Source organism: Salvelinus alpinus, chromosome 9 (assembly GCF_045679555.1).
Source record: "Salvelinus alpinus chromosome 9, SLU_Salpinus.1, whole genome shotgun sequence".
NCBI lineage: Eukaryota > Metazoa > Chordata > Actinopteri > Salmoniformes > Salmonidae > Salvelinus > Salvelinus alpinus.
In genome coordinates, this window is record NC_092094.1 from 45,607,934 (window position 1) to 45,622,426 (window position 14,493).

The 14,493-nt window shown below is 43.7% G+C and overlaps 1 protein-coding gene across 1 annotated transcript; it reads right to left on the reverse strand.

The window, feature by feature from the left end:
• Positions 1 to 946: 946 nt before the first annotated feature.
• On the reverse strand, positions 947 to 13,641 carry LOC139530188 (uncharacterized). The gene is made up of 9 exons (XM_071326361.1): positions 13,518 to 13,641; positions 13,177 to 13,338; positions 12,786 to 12,875; positions 12,461 to 12,579; positions 12,141 to 12,291; positions 11,745 to 12,011; positions 2,324 to 6,976; positions 2,104 to 2,179; positions 947 to 1,973 (listed from the first exon to the last, which is right to left on the reverse strand). The coding sequence occupies exons 2-9, from the start codon at positions 13,294 to 13,296 to the stop codon at positions 1,867 to 1,869; spliced, it is 5,583 nt and encodes a 1,860-aa protein (XP_071182462.1). The 5' UTR covers positions 13,297 to 13,338; positions 13,518 to 13,641; the 3' UTR covers positions 947 to 1,866.
• Positions 13,642 to 14,493: the final 852 nt, after the last annotated feature.

Here is a 14,493-nt window from a genome sequence, read left to right on the forward strand (position 1 = left end):
ACATTAACATGTGGTGAATAAATATCATATGTCACATCATACTAAACTCATGTGCCAGGCTTCACTGTTCCGGATGCAGAATACATGCAAGAATATGGCAGCTGGCCGTAAGACTCACATGCTCCTGTAACTTCAAATATATACAACCTGAAGTATATACACTGAGTGCACAAAACATCAGGAACACCTTCCTAATATTTAGTTGCACCCTTTTTCCCCCTCAGATCAGTCAGCCTCAATTCGTCGGAGCAGGGACTCTACAAAGTCTCAAAAGCATTCCACTGGGACCATTCTTGATACACACGGGACAATGTTGAGCGTCAAATACCCAGCAGCGTTGCAGTTCTTGACAAACTCAAATCGGTGTGCCTGGCACCTACTACCATACCCCGTTCAAAGGCACTTCAATACTTTGTCTTGCCCATTCACCCTTTGAATGGCACACATACACAATCTATGTCTCAATAGTCTCAAGGCTTAAAAATCCTTCACTAACCTGTCTCCTCCTCTTCATCTACACTGTGACATCAATAAGGGATCATAGCTTTCACCTGGATTCACCTGGTCCATCTATGTCATGGGAAGAGCACTCATGTTTTGTACACTCACTGCTTTAATACTGCTAATTAATTTGGCAGACAGCAATGTTGTATTTCACACTAGAAACTCTGAATTCAATATACTGTATATGATTCATCAAGCCCTTCTCTGCCAAGGCAGAGTTAGAGGAAGATGTAAGTACGCATTTCACCTGTTCTACTCAGCGCATGTGATAAATACATTGATTCGATTTTCTGATAGAATATATTTGTCTCCATCTTGAGGCCTTTTCTACCTCTTTCAAGGCCGTGCCAATTAAATAAATACGTGAATGTCATGCAACTTCAGACCTTCTAACACCAATATAGCTTTTGTTGAGCAAGCAAATATTGCCATCAAGTTGACATACATCAATTCACTTTTATTCATTGACATTATTTCTACTATAATATAAAGCTCCATAATGAATATCTTAATACTGCACTATGGATACCATTATATATCCTTATAGAAGTCATAAAATGACTAAGCCTAGTTCATACCCTTCGTGTGTAACACAAGAACGCTTCACAAAATGCTGATCCTGCGTTCTTGTGTAGAGTGTTTTTTGTGTAGCTGCTTGTAGTTATTTCTTGTGTACGTATGTAGGGTATCAACTACGCTTTAGTCCCATGTCATGAAATGAATACCTAAATTAAAATGAACAATTATGAAAGATACAATATTAATCAAAATCTGCAATACAAATGGTTTATTAAAACATCCATTAAAAAGTATTTAAGTGATTGAAAAATAAAATACATAGTTCCTCAAATCCCAAAAAGTTTAGCACCACTTTCCTAATCGGAAGAGTAGAAGCTGCTGTCGGCCTACCCTCCTTGTAATTCTTTAATTTAGGCTAAATATCTACATCAAATTCAGAGGCTGCAATGGACGTGGATCAATGATTACAATAGGGAGATGGCATCACATCTAAATTGGTTGGGCTTCTTAGCTTATCTTCCTGATCACAGGAGAAGCTGTAGATGTCTGAATGACATTTAGAAGCTCACATTCCTAGTTACAGGAGTGGGAGCTAATAAGGGATCAAAAGACCCAGATGGAATTTTGGTGTTGAGTAGCCTATAGTGGATCTTCCTTAAGGAGTATAAACTAATGGTAAGCTAGTCCACTGACAGCCTGGTTCAAATAGAGCAGCATTAGGGGACTCAAAATGAAAACAGAAATGAACAACAAAAATAAAAATGTTGTATTGAGGCCAGTTGTGGTGTTCTCCTCAGATGTAGCCTGGCAAAAGCAACTGACATGGGCTGCACGTCATCCAGGCTATCCATCAGAGGACCCAGAGGACTTGCAGGTGACCAAGCGTTTCCAGGCCTTCTGGACTCCCCAGAAGAAGCCCCGGATGCCTTTCCTCATCTTGGATAATTTAACTGGCAAGAAGATGAAAATATGTAAGAATTTCAGATGGACAATTGTCTGATAAAACAATAATTTATTACTTCTTTATACTTCTTTATATATAATTGTCCCATAAGAACATTTCCCCCCAGGAACACTCACTCATAGGTGGAGAATCCACAGCAATGTACATCTCTGGCTGGTCTGTAGTGTCTTTAAGGACAATGCTCATCTTGGACTGTGATCAGAATTCAAAGATGCACAATTAAACATCAATTTCACTTCCTTTACATATTCCTATAATTATACAACTATATTTACTGGTGCCGATATCAAAAAGCACAACCAATGACCATTCAAGAGTAATCTGAGCTTGTCTTACCTTTCTGCCGGTGGCATAATGCACCCCCTCAGATTCCGCATCCTCCACATCATCCCTGCATGAGTCTTCAAGGTCTGAGGTCTCGTGGTCATATGGGTTGGGCACTGAGGGTTTCAAGATGGCCAGTAGCTTGTGGGAAACAATGTCAGAGACAATGGAAAGCATCTCCTGATCCTCAAATAAATCGTCAATTTTCAAGGAGCGTTTCAAAGGCTTGACCTTCCCAAGGTCAGTGTAGATGGCATCTGCCAGCTTCGATGTCATCTTAGAATTGAAACTTTTTTGCTGGCTTCCCATTTCCTCAATCAGATATTTGGCCACCTCATCATCGAACAATCGGATCAGCTCAGTCACCAGATCACTGATCTGGATGCGCTGATGTTTGTTGGTCCTTTTTGGCATACGGCATATCTTCTTGACAAGCTTCATCAGGACTTCTTCTAATATAAGCTCCCTAATGAAGCTGCTGGAACCGGATGTCACTTGATCCACAGTGGACCACTCCGGCTGTTCAATCTCAGTCTTGATGCTGCTCTGCTCAGCTTTCTTATTCAAAGATTGACGGGTTGTCATTTCATTAAACAAGGCTGTCAATTCTTTCAAGTTGAGTGTAGATTCCAGATGTTTGGTGCCTTGAAGTTTGGATGGTGCATCCATAATTCCGTTCGTGACAAGACAGACAATGTCCTTGTGCAGCTTGGGTGCCTTGTGGCACAGTATCTTCTGTAGGGCTTCCTCTGTGCCATAGTGTTGCATCAACTTTCTATGCACAGACAGCACCAACTGAAAGATGTCTGTTGCCTTCAGGCAGACATTTGCTTCCCTCCACCTGTTAGTCACCCTCACCCACAGAGCACTGGACAGCTTGTTGGTCACATCCTCAACTAGGGTCCAGCTGGCCAGTTTATCCTGGGTCCGAGGAACAATCAGAGCGCGCAGCCGGACAATGATATCCATCACCGCCTCTACGTGAACAATAATATACACCGGTTGGGATGCCTTCACCTCAGCCGAGCCACATCGGCTCTTAACCGTGACCTTGTCCTGGTCTGTCCTTAGGCAGATGTCTGAGGAGAGCGGCCGGACAGAGACTTTGGGTACGATTGAACCCAGACGGTTGACTTCCCTGGTGACTGCACTCGCAATGGCTGTTGTAATCTCCCCACTGCCGCGCCTCAAAGCTCGCCTCAGAGCATCAGGAGAGCCTACGTGCTCCTCCAGCTCTCTGCAGAGGGCACTTACAATCCTTGCACTTGAGGGGCGGGAGTACGGCGTCTTGAGATCCTTGGTCATTTCCAATGCTGAGGTAACGTCTGGGGAATCGGACATGTCCCGAAGGACAGAAACCACCATGTCCATTGCCACATCAGAGAGAGTGGTGGTTGGGGATGACACAGGTGATGCAAAGTCCTCTGAGTCAAGCTCATACCCATGAAGCAGCTTGGTGATCAGGTCTACAACCACCTCTGGTGTGGAATGTAGACTGGGAGAGTCGTTGGCGGAGGTCTCAATCATACAGGATTCAATTTCACTCAAAGCCCTTCTGACCATGATGTTTGTCTCAGAGTCATCGGGTACATGGTTCTCTTTGAGAGGTTTGATACCTGCCTCACACAGCTCTTTCACATGGATGTTCTCGGAAGACATCACTGCTTCTTGAATAGTAGGTGGTTGATTGGCTATGGTTGTAGCCATGATTGTCCTTACCATCAGAGGACAAAGCTTCGCAACCAGTTCATACTGTGGCTTAAAGCTCTCAGAGCGGCTGTCGTTCATGGGTACCTCAGGGATGTCAAGGCCCTGAAATAGCATCTTCCGTATCAGTTTGCCCACTATACCCTCCAGCAGGCAATTAGTAGGGCTCGGGGTCTCATTCCCTCTGTCACTGGTGCTGGAAGGTAACTCTTGCTTCTTGTGAAGGCCATGAATGGCCTCACTTTGCGCAATACAACCCTCAACAGGCAACTCCTCTACTGCAATCGTGTGTACAACCACATTGACATTGTTGGTGTGGGGTCCAATCAAAAGCTTGTTATAGGTTGGGTCTGTGACATATTGTAAAACACCCCCGCCTGTCTTTAAGTTCTGAGCTTTATCTCCAAATGTCCTATCCAGGAGACACAATACTGACTCAGATAGTGGGTCAGTGAACTCCTGGAGCTCTAGGCTGCTCTCAACTTCGAAGGGGCTGAGGCTGCAGCTGATCTGGGAGCTGTAATAAGAAGCCTGCATCTCTCTCTTGGACTCCAATGTGTCATGCAGCTTTGGATATAAGGCATCAGCAATGGAGTCTGTGAGCCGCTCATCCAAATTAACAGAGAAAATATTATTCAGGCTTTTGTTGGAAGCCTCCTCTTTGGTTTTCCTCAGGATGTCCCGCACAGCTTCCCTTGGGGCAGAAGCAGAAGTGCAAGCATGTCCATTGGATGGTGTCTGGGTGCCAGTAAGGGATTCCTTGATCAAGAAACTCTGGAGTTCAGTGGCCACTTCCTTACACATCTCCCTTCTGATCTTCAGAACAGCAGGTGTCAGTGCAGCTTTCTCTGAGGTCAAAGGTGTCAGAACTCTGGTCAAAGTTGAGGGGCATCTGAGATGATCACCCAGACCCTCTAAGTCATCAGAGCAGGACACCTTGGCAACTTGAAATAAAACCGAACTAATAAGGTTCTGAGCCACAGCAGATGATTTTGCTGATGCTGCCTGGAGTGTCTCTAAACTAACCTGATTGGAGGCAGCCATCTTTGTTGTTGACCTGGTAATGATGTTACTCACAGGCTTGATGGAGTAGCTCATAAACTGGGATCTCAGGCTTTCAAAGACTCCCTTCACTCTTTCTGCCTTCAGGTCTTTGTCAGTGGCAAATACACACGACTGAACAGCATGGAGAGATACCGGGAGAGGAAAGCCCAAGCGTGCAGCCACATCTGTGATATGGATGGAGGACTCTGAGGGTGTCCCATCAAGGCGCCTCTGCAGCAACTTTATCATCTCCAGGACTCTGGCATTGTCCTGTGGTGAGATGGAGCACTCTCCTGAGAGGTTCTCACTGTCTAGTGTGTTCTGGATTCCAAGCAGTGTTGTGCTGAGTATCCTCCTGTCATGGGGAAGCACTCCCCTCAGTGCAGAACAGGACCGGCTCTGTGGTGCTGGTGTGCTGCATGGTGTTGATGCACCAGAGACGTCACTTCCACTGTCATCATCTTTTTTGGTCCTCATTATAATAAGGATTTCGTCAATGATCTCATCACTGTAGACTTCTAAGTCCTCTGTGATAACATGGGCCGTTGGGGTGGCGATACTCAGAGTACGACCCCCAAGAAGTTTGAAGGACGTCTCCGACCCACTGCCAAGAGGGCCAACAGACACACATTGCAGTGTTTTGCTGGATGATGAAGAACAACTGGAGGAGAGATCAAGCAGCTCCTCGTCCAAAGTCGGAGAGGAGGAAAAAATTCCCTCCATTTTCAGGACAGAGATAACATCCGCAAGTGTTGAATCTACAAGGTCCTCGCCTAGTGGGCTACTCCTTAAGTGGCTGACAAACACCCTTGTAGGAGAATGGGAGACTGTGGTGGGAGATGGAGAGCCCTTCTCACCATTCACACTTGTCTGCGCCTCCACAATTGCTAAAGACTGGGAGATGACGGAACATACAAGTCCGCCAGCCCGCTCAATAATGGAGGGGAGGGAAACATCCAAAGGGGCTGGAGGTGTCACACTCCCTCCTTGGCCATTTCTATCTTGGCTGAGGCAGATCGACGAGACCTCAGTAGCATATTGATTCTCCCGCATAGGGCTGCTGCTAGAGTCAGGTCCAGGAACAGTTGAAATAGAGCTCACAGCCAGGGAGCAAGGAATGTCACTCCTTCTGTCTAAAAGCTTGATAGAGCACGAGGAGGGGCGGCTGCTGGAGGGGAGGTTGGTGTTGGTCTCTTTGCTGGAGAGTAAGGAGGAGAAAGGGGCCAAGGTCAGTTTGACAGGGATGACATGCCCACGACCTACCACAGCAGATAAGGTTCCAGAGTAGTCAGTGGCAGTAGGTGGTTTAGCAGATTGTAATTTAGCAAGTAGTGGTTTAGCAGATTGTGGTTTAGCAGATTGTGGTTTAGCAGATCGTAGTTTAGCAGGTGGTGGTTTAGTAGGTGGTGGTTTAGCAGATGGTGGTTTAGCAGATGGTGGTTTAGCAGGTGACGGTTTAGCAGGTGACGGTTTAGCAGGTGACGGTTTAGCAGGTGACGGTTTAGCAGGTGACGGTTTGGCAGATTGGGGCCTGGTAGAACGTGGCCAAGTAGCCAGGAGGTTCTTAGTAGAGATCTGACTGGAGGAAGAGTGTGCTCGTTCCTCACTGGACAGAGAACTGCTGCTACAACAAGTTTTGACTGGTTCTTCAATAGAGATTGGGGAGGACTTACTGTCAGGACTCTGAGTGAGACAGATCACATTGACTTTGGAGAGTAGGGAGGTACAGCTGACAGAGCCCTGGGTTGAATCTTCGTTGGTGTCTTTGCTGATGGAGAGCATACTCTCTGCATCACTTTCTGAAGCTCTCAGCCTTATAAGGTCAACCAAGGCAGGGATCAGGATGCTATTTACCTCCTCCAATACTGAGCTAGTTATGTGCCCAATCATGAGCAGCAAGTCCCTAACAGTAATCTGTATTAATGAAAACAGAAAGGTACATCAACGGAATTGATTAAGATTTACAGTATGTTGGAAATCAAAACACATGTTAATCCATATCCAAAATATTTTTAAAGTAAATATAACAAGTATACCTTTCATTTTTTGTTGTTGCAATTATTCTATATCAAATGTGTGGTCTCCATTGTTGCAACTTAATCATCTTCCTCATCTAGACTTTTTACATTTACCAAAGTGGCAATCGCATATTACATCATATCATCCAAATACAGTGGCAAGACAAAGTATATGAACCCTATTGGAATTATCTGAATTTCTGCATGAATTGGTCATAAAATTAGATTTAATCTTCATCTAAGTCACAACAACAGATTAACACATTCTGCTTAAACAAAATACAAATTATTGTATTTCTCTTGTCTCTACTGAATACATCATTTAAACATTCAGTGTAAGTTGAAAAAAGTATGTGAACCCCGAGGCTAATGACTTCTCCAAAAGCTAATTGGAGTCAGCTAACCTGGAGTACAATCATTGAGACGAGATTGGAGATGTTGGTTAGAGCTGCCTGCCCTAAAAAAAATCACAAAATTTGAGTTTGCTATTCACAAGAAGCATTGTCTGATGTGAACCATGCCTCAAACAAAAGAGATCTCAGAAGACCCAAGATTAAGAATTGTTGACTTGCATAAAGCTGGAAAGGGTTACAAAAGTATCTCTAAAAGCCTTGATGTTCATCACTCCACGGTTACACAAACTGTAGATAAATGTAGAAAGTTCAGCGCTGTTCCTACTCTCCCTAGGAGTGGCCGTCCTGCAAAGATGACTGCAAGAGCACAGCGCAGAATGCTCAATGAGGTTAAGCAGAATCTTAGAGTGTTAGCTGAAGACTTAAAGAAATCTCTGGAACATCCTAACATCTCTGTTGACGAGTCTACGATACGTAAAACACTAAACAAGAATGGTGTTTATGGGAGGACACCACGGAAGAAGCCACCGACTGTCCAAATAAAAACATTGCTGCACGTTTGAAGTTTGCAAAAGAGCATCTGGATGTTCCACAGCGCTACTGGCAAAATATTCTGTGGAGAGATGAAACTAAAATTGAGTTGTTTGAAAGGAACACACAACACTGTGTGGAGAAAACAAAAGCACAGCACACCAATATCAAAACCTCATCCCAACTGTAAAGTATGGTGAAGGGAGCATCATATCATGGTTTGGAGCTGCTTTGCTGCCTCTGGGTCTGGACAGCTAGCTATCATCAATGGAAAAATGTATTGCCAAGTTAATCAAGACATTTTGTTGGAGAATTTAAGGTTGTTCTCCAATTGAAGCTCAACAGAAATGTTGGGTGATGCAACAGGACAACGACCCAAAACACCGAAGTAAATAAACAACAGAATGGCTACAACAGAAGAAAATATGCCTTCTGTAGTGGCCCAGTCAGAGTACTGACCTCAACCCGATTGAGATGCCGTGGCAGGGCCTCAAGAGAGAGCTTCACACCAGACATCCCAAGAATATTGCTAAACTGAAACAGTTTTGTAAAGAGGAATGGTATAAAATTCCTCCTGACCGTTGCGCAGGTCTGATCTGCAACTACAGAAAACGTTGAGGTTATTGCTGCCAAAGTAGGGTCAACCATTTATTAAAACCAAGGGTTCACATAAACTCAGCAAAAAAAGAAACGTCCTCTCACTGTCAACTATATTTATTTTCAGCAAACTTAACTTCTTCTTAATAGGGGGGGCGCTGTTTTCACTTTGGGGAAAAATCGTGCCCAAATTAAACGGCTTCGTACTCTGTTCTAGATCCTACAATATACATATTATTATTACTATTGGATAGAAAACACTCTGAAGTTTCTAAAACTGTTTGAATTATATCTGTGAGTAAAACAGAACTCATTTGGCAGCAAACTTCCAGACAGGAAGTGAACATTCTGAAAAAGGGGCTCTGTCAGGGCCTGCCTATTCAACTGGCTTATATTTATGGATCTGTATGCACTTCATACGCCTTCCACTAGATGTCAACAGGCAGTAGAAGGTTGAATGGGTGTCTAGCTTGATGTGAGGCCGAATGAGAGCTTTTGGAGTAACAGGTCCGCTCTTTTGTCAGTAGTCAGCTGTGCACAAGGGAACCTCACATTGTCTTCTGAAATGCGTTCGGTTTACACGACGAAATGCTCCGGCTCTGATTTTATTGGATACATATGAGAAAAACATCATAAAGTAGGATTTTTCAACCGAGTTTGACCAGTTTATTCAACGTTTATTGGGACTTTTAGAATTTTTCGTTCCAGGCGCAAACATTTCTTGGACACGTGAGCTCCACATGGCTAGCCAAAGTTGCTAATTCGACAGAAGAAATGGACATTCTAAAAAAAAAAACAACGATTTATTCTGGAACAAGGACTCCTTGCACAACATTCTGATGGAAGAACATCAAAAGTAAGACAATATTTATGATGTTATTTCGTATTTTTGTATTTTATGTTGGCTCCAACAAGGTGGAGCATTGTAGGGTCGCTGTCTCACAATATTGCATGCTGTATGTTGTACTAAAGTTATTTTTAAAAATCTAACACAGCGGTTGCATTAAGGACCAGTGTATCTTTCATTTGCTGTACAACATGTATTTTTCATAAATGTTTTATGATGAGTATTTATGTATTTCACATTGCTCTCTGTAATTATTCTGGCTGTTTGGTGCTATTTGTGATGGTGGCTGCAATGTAAAACTACAATTTATACCTCAAATATGCACATTTTCGAACAAAACATAAATGTATTGTATAACATGATGTTATAAGACTGTCATCTGTTGAAGTTGTTCAAGGTTAGTGATGAATTTTATCTCTATTTGTGGGTTTTGTGAAAGCTACCTATGCGGTGGAAACATGGTGAAAACATGGCGTTGTGTGTTTGGCTATTGTGGTGAGCTAATATGAATACATAGTGTTTTCGCTGTAAAACATTTTAAAAATCGGAAATGATGGCTGGATTCACAAGATGTTTATCTTTCATTTGCTGTATTGTACTTCTGATTTCATGAAATTATATATGTGTAAATAATTGTATGAACATACAAGATTGAACAACTGAGACATAAACTGAACATGTGGCTAACAGAAATTGAATAATGTGTCCCTGAACAAAGGGGGGGTTCAAAATCAAAAGTAACAGTCAGTATCTGGTGTGGCCACCAGCTGCATTAAGTACTGCAGTGCATCTCCTCCTCATGGACTGCACCAGATTTGCCAGTTCTTGCTGTGAGATGTTACCCCACTTTTCCACCAAGGCACCTGCAAGTTCCAGGACATTTCTGGAGGGGATGGCCCTAGCCCTCACCCGCCGATCCAACAGGTCCCAGACGTGCTCAATGGGATTGAGATACGAGCTCTTCGCTGGCCATGGCAGAACACGGACATTCCTGTCTTGCAGGAAATCTCGCACAGGACGAGCAGTATGGCTTGTGGCATTGTCATGCTGGAGGGTCATGTCAGGATAAGCCTGCAGGAAGAGTACCACATGAGGGAGGAGGTTTTCTTCCCTGTAACGCACAGCGTTGACACTGCCTGGAATAACAACAAGCTCAGTCCGATAATGCAGTGACACACCGCCCAAGGCAATGACAGACCCTCCACCTCCAAATCGATCCCGCTCCAGAGTACAGGCATCGGTGTAACGCTCATTCCTTCGACGATAAACGCGAATCCGACCATCAACCCTGGTGAAACAAAACCATGACTCGTCAGTGAAGAGCACTTTTTGACAGTCCTGTCTGGTCCAGCGATGGTTGGTTTGTGCCCATTGGCGACGTTGTTGCCGGTTTCCTTACAACAGGCCTACAAGCCCTCAGTCCAGCCTCTCTCAGCCTATTGCGGACAGTCTGAGCACTGATGGAGGGATTGTGCGTTCCTGGTGTAACTCGGGCAGTTGTTGTTGCCATCCTGTACCTGTCCCGCAGGTGTGATGTTTGGATGTACCAATCCTGTGGAGGTGTTGTTACACGAGGTCTGCCACTGCGAGGACGATCAGCTGTCCGTCCTGTCTCCCTGTAGCGCTGTCTTAGGCGTCTCACAGTACAGACATTGCAATGTATTGCCCTGGCCACATCTGCAGTCCTCATGCCTACTTGCAGCATGCCTAAGGCACGTTCACACAAATGAGCAGGGACCCTGGACATTTTTCTTTTGGTGTTTTTCAGAGTCAGTAGAAAGGCCTCTTTAGTTTCCTAAGTTTTCATAACTGTGACCTTAATTGCCTATCGTCTGTAAGCTGTTAGTGTCTTAACGACCATTCCACAAATGCATGTTCATTCATTGTTTATGGTTCATTGAACAAGCATGGGAAACAGTGTTTATAACCTTTACAATGAAGATCTGTGAAGTTATTTGGATTTATACGAATTATCTTTGAAAGACAGGGTCCTAAAAAAGGGAGGTTTATTTTTTTGCTGAGTGTACTTTTTCCACCCTGCACTGTGAATGTTTACACGGTGTGTTCAATAAAGACATGAAAAAGTAAAATTATTTGTGTGTTATTAGTTTAAGCAGACTGTGTTTGTCTATTGTTGTGACTTAGATGAAGATCAGATAACATTTTATGACCAATTTACACAGAAGTCCAGGTAATTCCAAAGGGTTCACATACTTTTTCTTGCAACTGTACTTGGATATGGATTTCCCAGGAGATGGGAGACAGGGAAGCAGTAATATGTCTACAGCCCCCAAAGAGTGAAAGCTGGGAACATGTTCATGACCAAAATGACCTACCACTGACGGGCTAGCTGAATGTGGTGAGCAAGTCGTCACAGTCGACAAGGTTCCAGAGTGATCAGAGTCACTGCTAGGTCTTTCAGTTGGTGGTCTGGCATAACGTGGTCTGGCAGTATGTAGCCTAGCAACCTCGAGGTTCTTAGTCGAGATCTGACTGGAAAGAGTGTCCATCGAGGAGGTGGAGTGTTTGAAGGGAGAGTCCATTACCAGAGGTGTGTGTGTCTCCATGCCCAGGGGTCTCCAATCTCCCATCTGGCTACCAGGCTAAGAGAGACGGGTGAGAGAGAGAGAGGCAAATGGATGAAGATACCAACAGAAACACTGAGGTCCTACTGCTGCTTAAACAACTATGAGTTGATATCAGCCCTAGGAGTGCCGCTGTTCCATCCTTACCTGTCCAATCACCGACCAGCGGATTCGGCGCTCCAGGCGCAGCTCCCTGCACACTTCTCTTTCCAGCTCCTCAAGCCTGCGGCGTCGTTTCACATCCCAAGCCAGTTCAGCCAAGTGAAGGTTCTTCCCCTCTTCCATTTCACTCTGAAACCTTCACATACAAGGGAACATAAAACATGATTTACCTTCATTTTTCTACAACTCAAACTGTCCACCATATCTATTTCTTAAGTTATTGCTAGATAGGAGGTCAATGTGATTCCCCACCTTTGCTTATGTTTTTTTAACAAATTTGGGTAAAAGATTCTAATAACACTCACGTGTTCTTGAAGTAGTTTCTACCCTTGGCAATGAGCCATTCTCTAATATCCGTCAGTGAGATGTGGGACGGAACCTCCCCTTGCTGCTGCAAGACTAGGAACTGTTTCAAAAGCATTTTCTGACAGAGAGAGAGAGAGATTCATTTGCACCCTTGCCTTCCACAAGTTTTTCCTGGTGTTGTCACGTGATCAGAAAACCCTTTCCCGATCCATGAGCGATAGCAAGTTACATACACAGTTGAAATAAAACGCATGGAAAGGTGTGTCTTACAATATAGCTTTTGTGTTTTTATAATTGTGCATCTAGAAAGTAGACCACTCTAACCTGCTGGGCACAGCACTGCTTCTCCCACAGCAACTGAACTGACTTGATGTAGCTACTGTATCGATTGTACTCTTTACACGTACACAGCACCTGAAAGGGAGGAGCCACAAAAGAGCCATTTTTAGAGGAAGTTCATGTGTACAAACACCCAATCCCAAATCAACCTCTAACCCCTACCCCAATATTGATTGATTTTGCCTTTATTTAACCAGGTAAGACATTAAGAACACATTCTCTTTTACAACCTGCACTAACAATGACCATATGCACTTGTAGATTTGGATTTGTGTAAACTAAGCAAAATGGCAAACATTTCACCTAGCCATCATATTGCTTACACCTGTCCAATGTCACTTTAAGATTTTGGAAAGAAAAAGGAGGTTTGCCATGCCTTCTCATTTGAGGTGATGAGGCCTTGCTTCACCAGCCGCTTCTTCCTTTCCGGATGGCGGAAAAAACTCTTCAGGTGTTTGTCGTGGAGGCAGTTATAACCAACATCCATGACTCTCATGTTGGGGTCCAACAGGTCAAACCCGGGGGTCTCCTGATGGAGCTGTGGATTGTGTTTTAACAAACCTCAATGTCAGGGCAATGGATACTACAGTTGGAATGGTTGTGGAATTAGGACTGGAAATGGGAAGGAAGTAATTAAAAAGATATAATTAGGTAACATTTAATTTGAAAGAAATTGAGGATCTCAGATCATTTGGAATGTCATACTATCACACTAACCTTCTCCCCTAGTTTTCCTCTGAAGAATACAGGGAATGTCCTCTCTGGGGCTTCCTGTAACCCCTACAAAGACAGAGACAATCATGACAAAACTTTTTAGACGTGGGGTTTTGATAGTAGACCCCATCCCTGTCACTTGGTTTGCAATAATTCCACCTTTTGCCAATTCACTTTACATGAAAAATGTTGAATCAAGCTCATATCTAAAACAAATTTGTTTGATCCATTTACATTGTTAAACTATTCTTAAAGTAGTCAACTAGCCGTAAGCCGACACGATGACTGATTCTGTAGGCTACATATTCATCTCAGGCTTTCATCATCCATCTTTAGAATTATACAAATGTGAAGCGACATTAATATGAAGAACGAACAAAGCATTATCCTAGGCCTACTCACATTTTCTTCTTCTTTGCCCGCACTTTTTGACATAGTAGGCATATTGACTAATATTGTAAACAAGCGATGTCATAACTGAAACTTGATTATCCTGTGTCTCCAGAAAAGGAGATGCCCCCCAAACGTCCGCTTTGTACTGATATAAACACAATGAAAGGATATTGTAGCCTTAACCTATTGATATAGTCTACAGGCTTATTTATGGTGTGCCCGCTCCATAAGCGCACCTCCAGTTGTGCCTGGGCTTGCTGCAACAGGTGCACTCTGTTGCCAAGCCTTCCACAGAATCATACCTCAACCCTAAAATGTGATCCACATGTATTCGATTTCGAAACTGTCAGTTATTTGCAGTGATGGATTTAAAGCATTATCACGACTAACAGGCTGACTACACCAAAATGAATTTAGAAATCTATATTATTCAATTATTGCACCCACACTGCATGGGCGCGCCAACGAGCGTCTGCATAGCAAAGGGCTAAAATAGAAGTCAGTTCTATTTCTGATGCAGATCGCACTGCAAGTCCTGCCTCTCCCATCTCCTCATTGGTTTATAGAAGCAGGTACCCACGTGCCA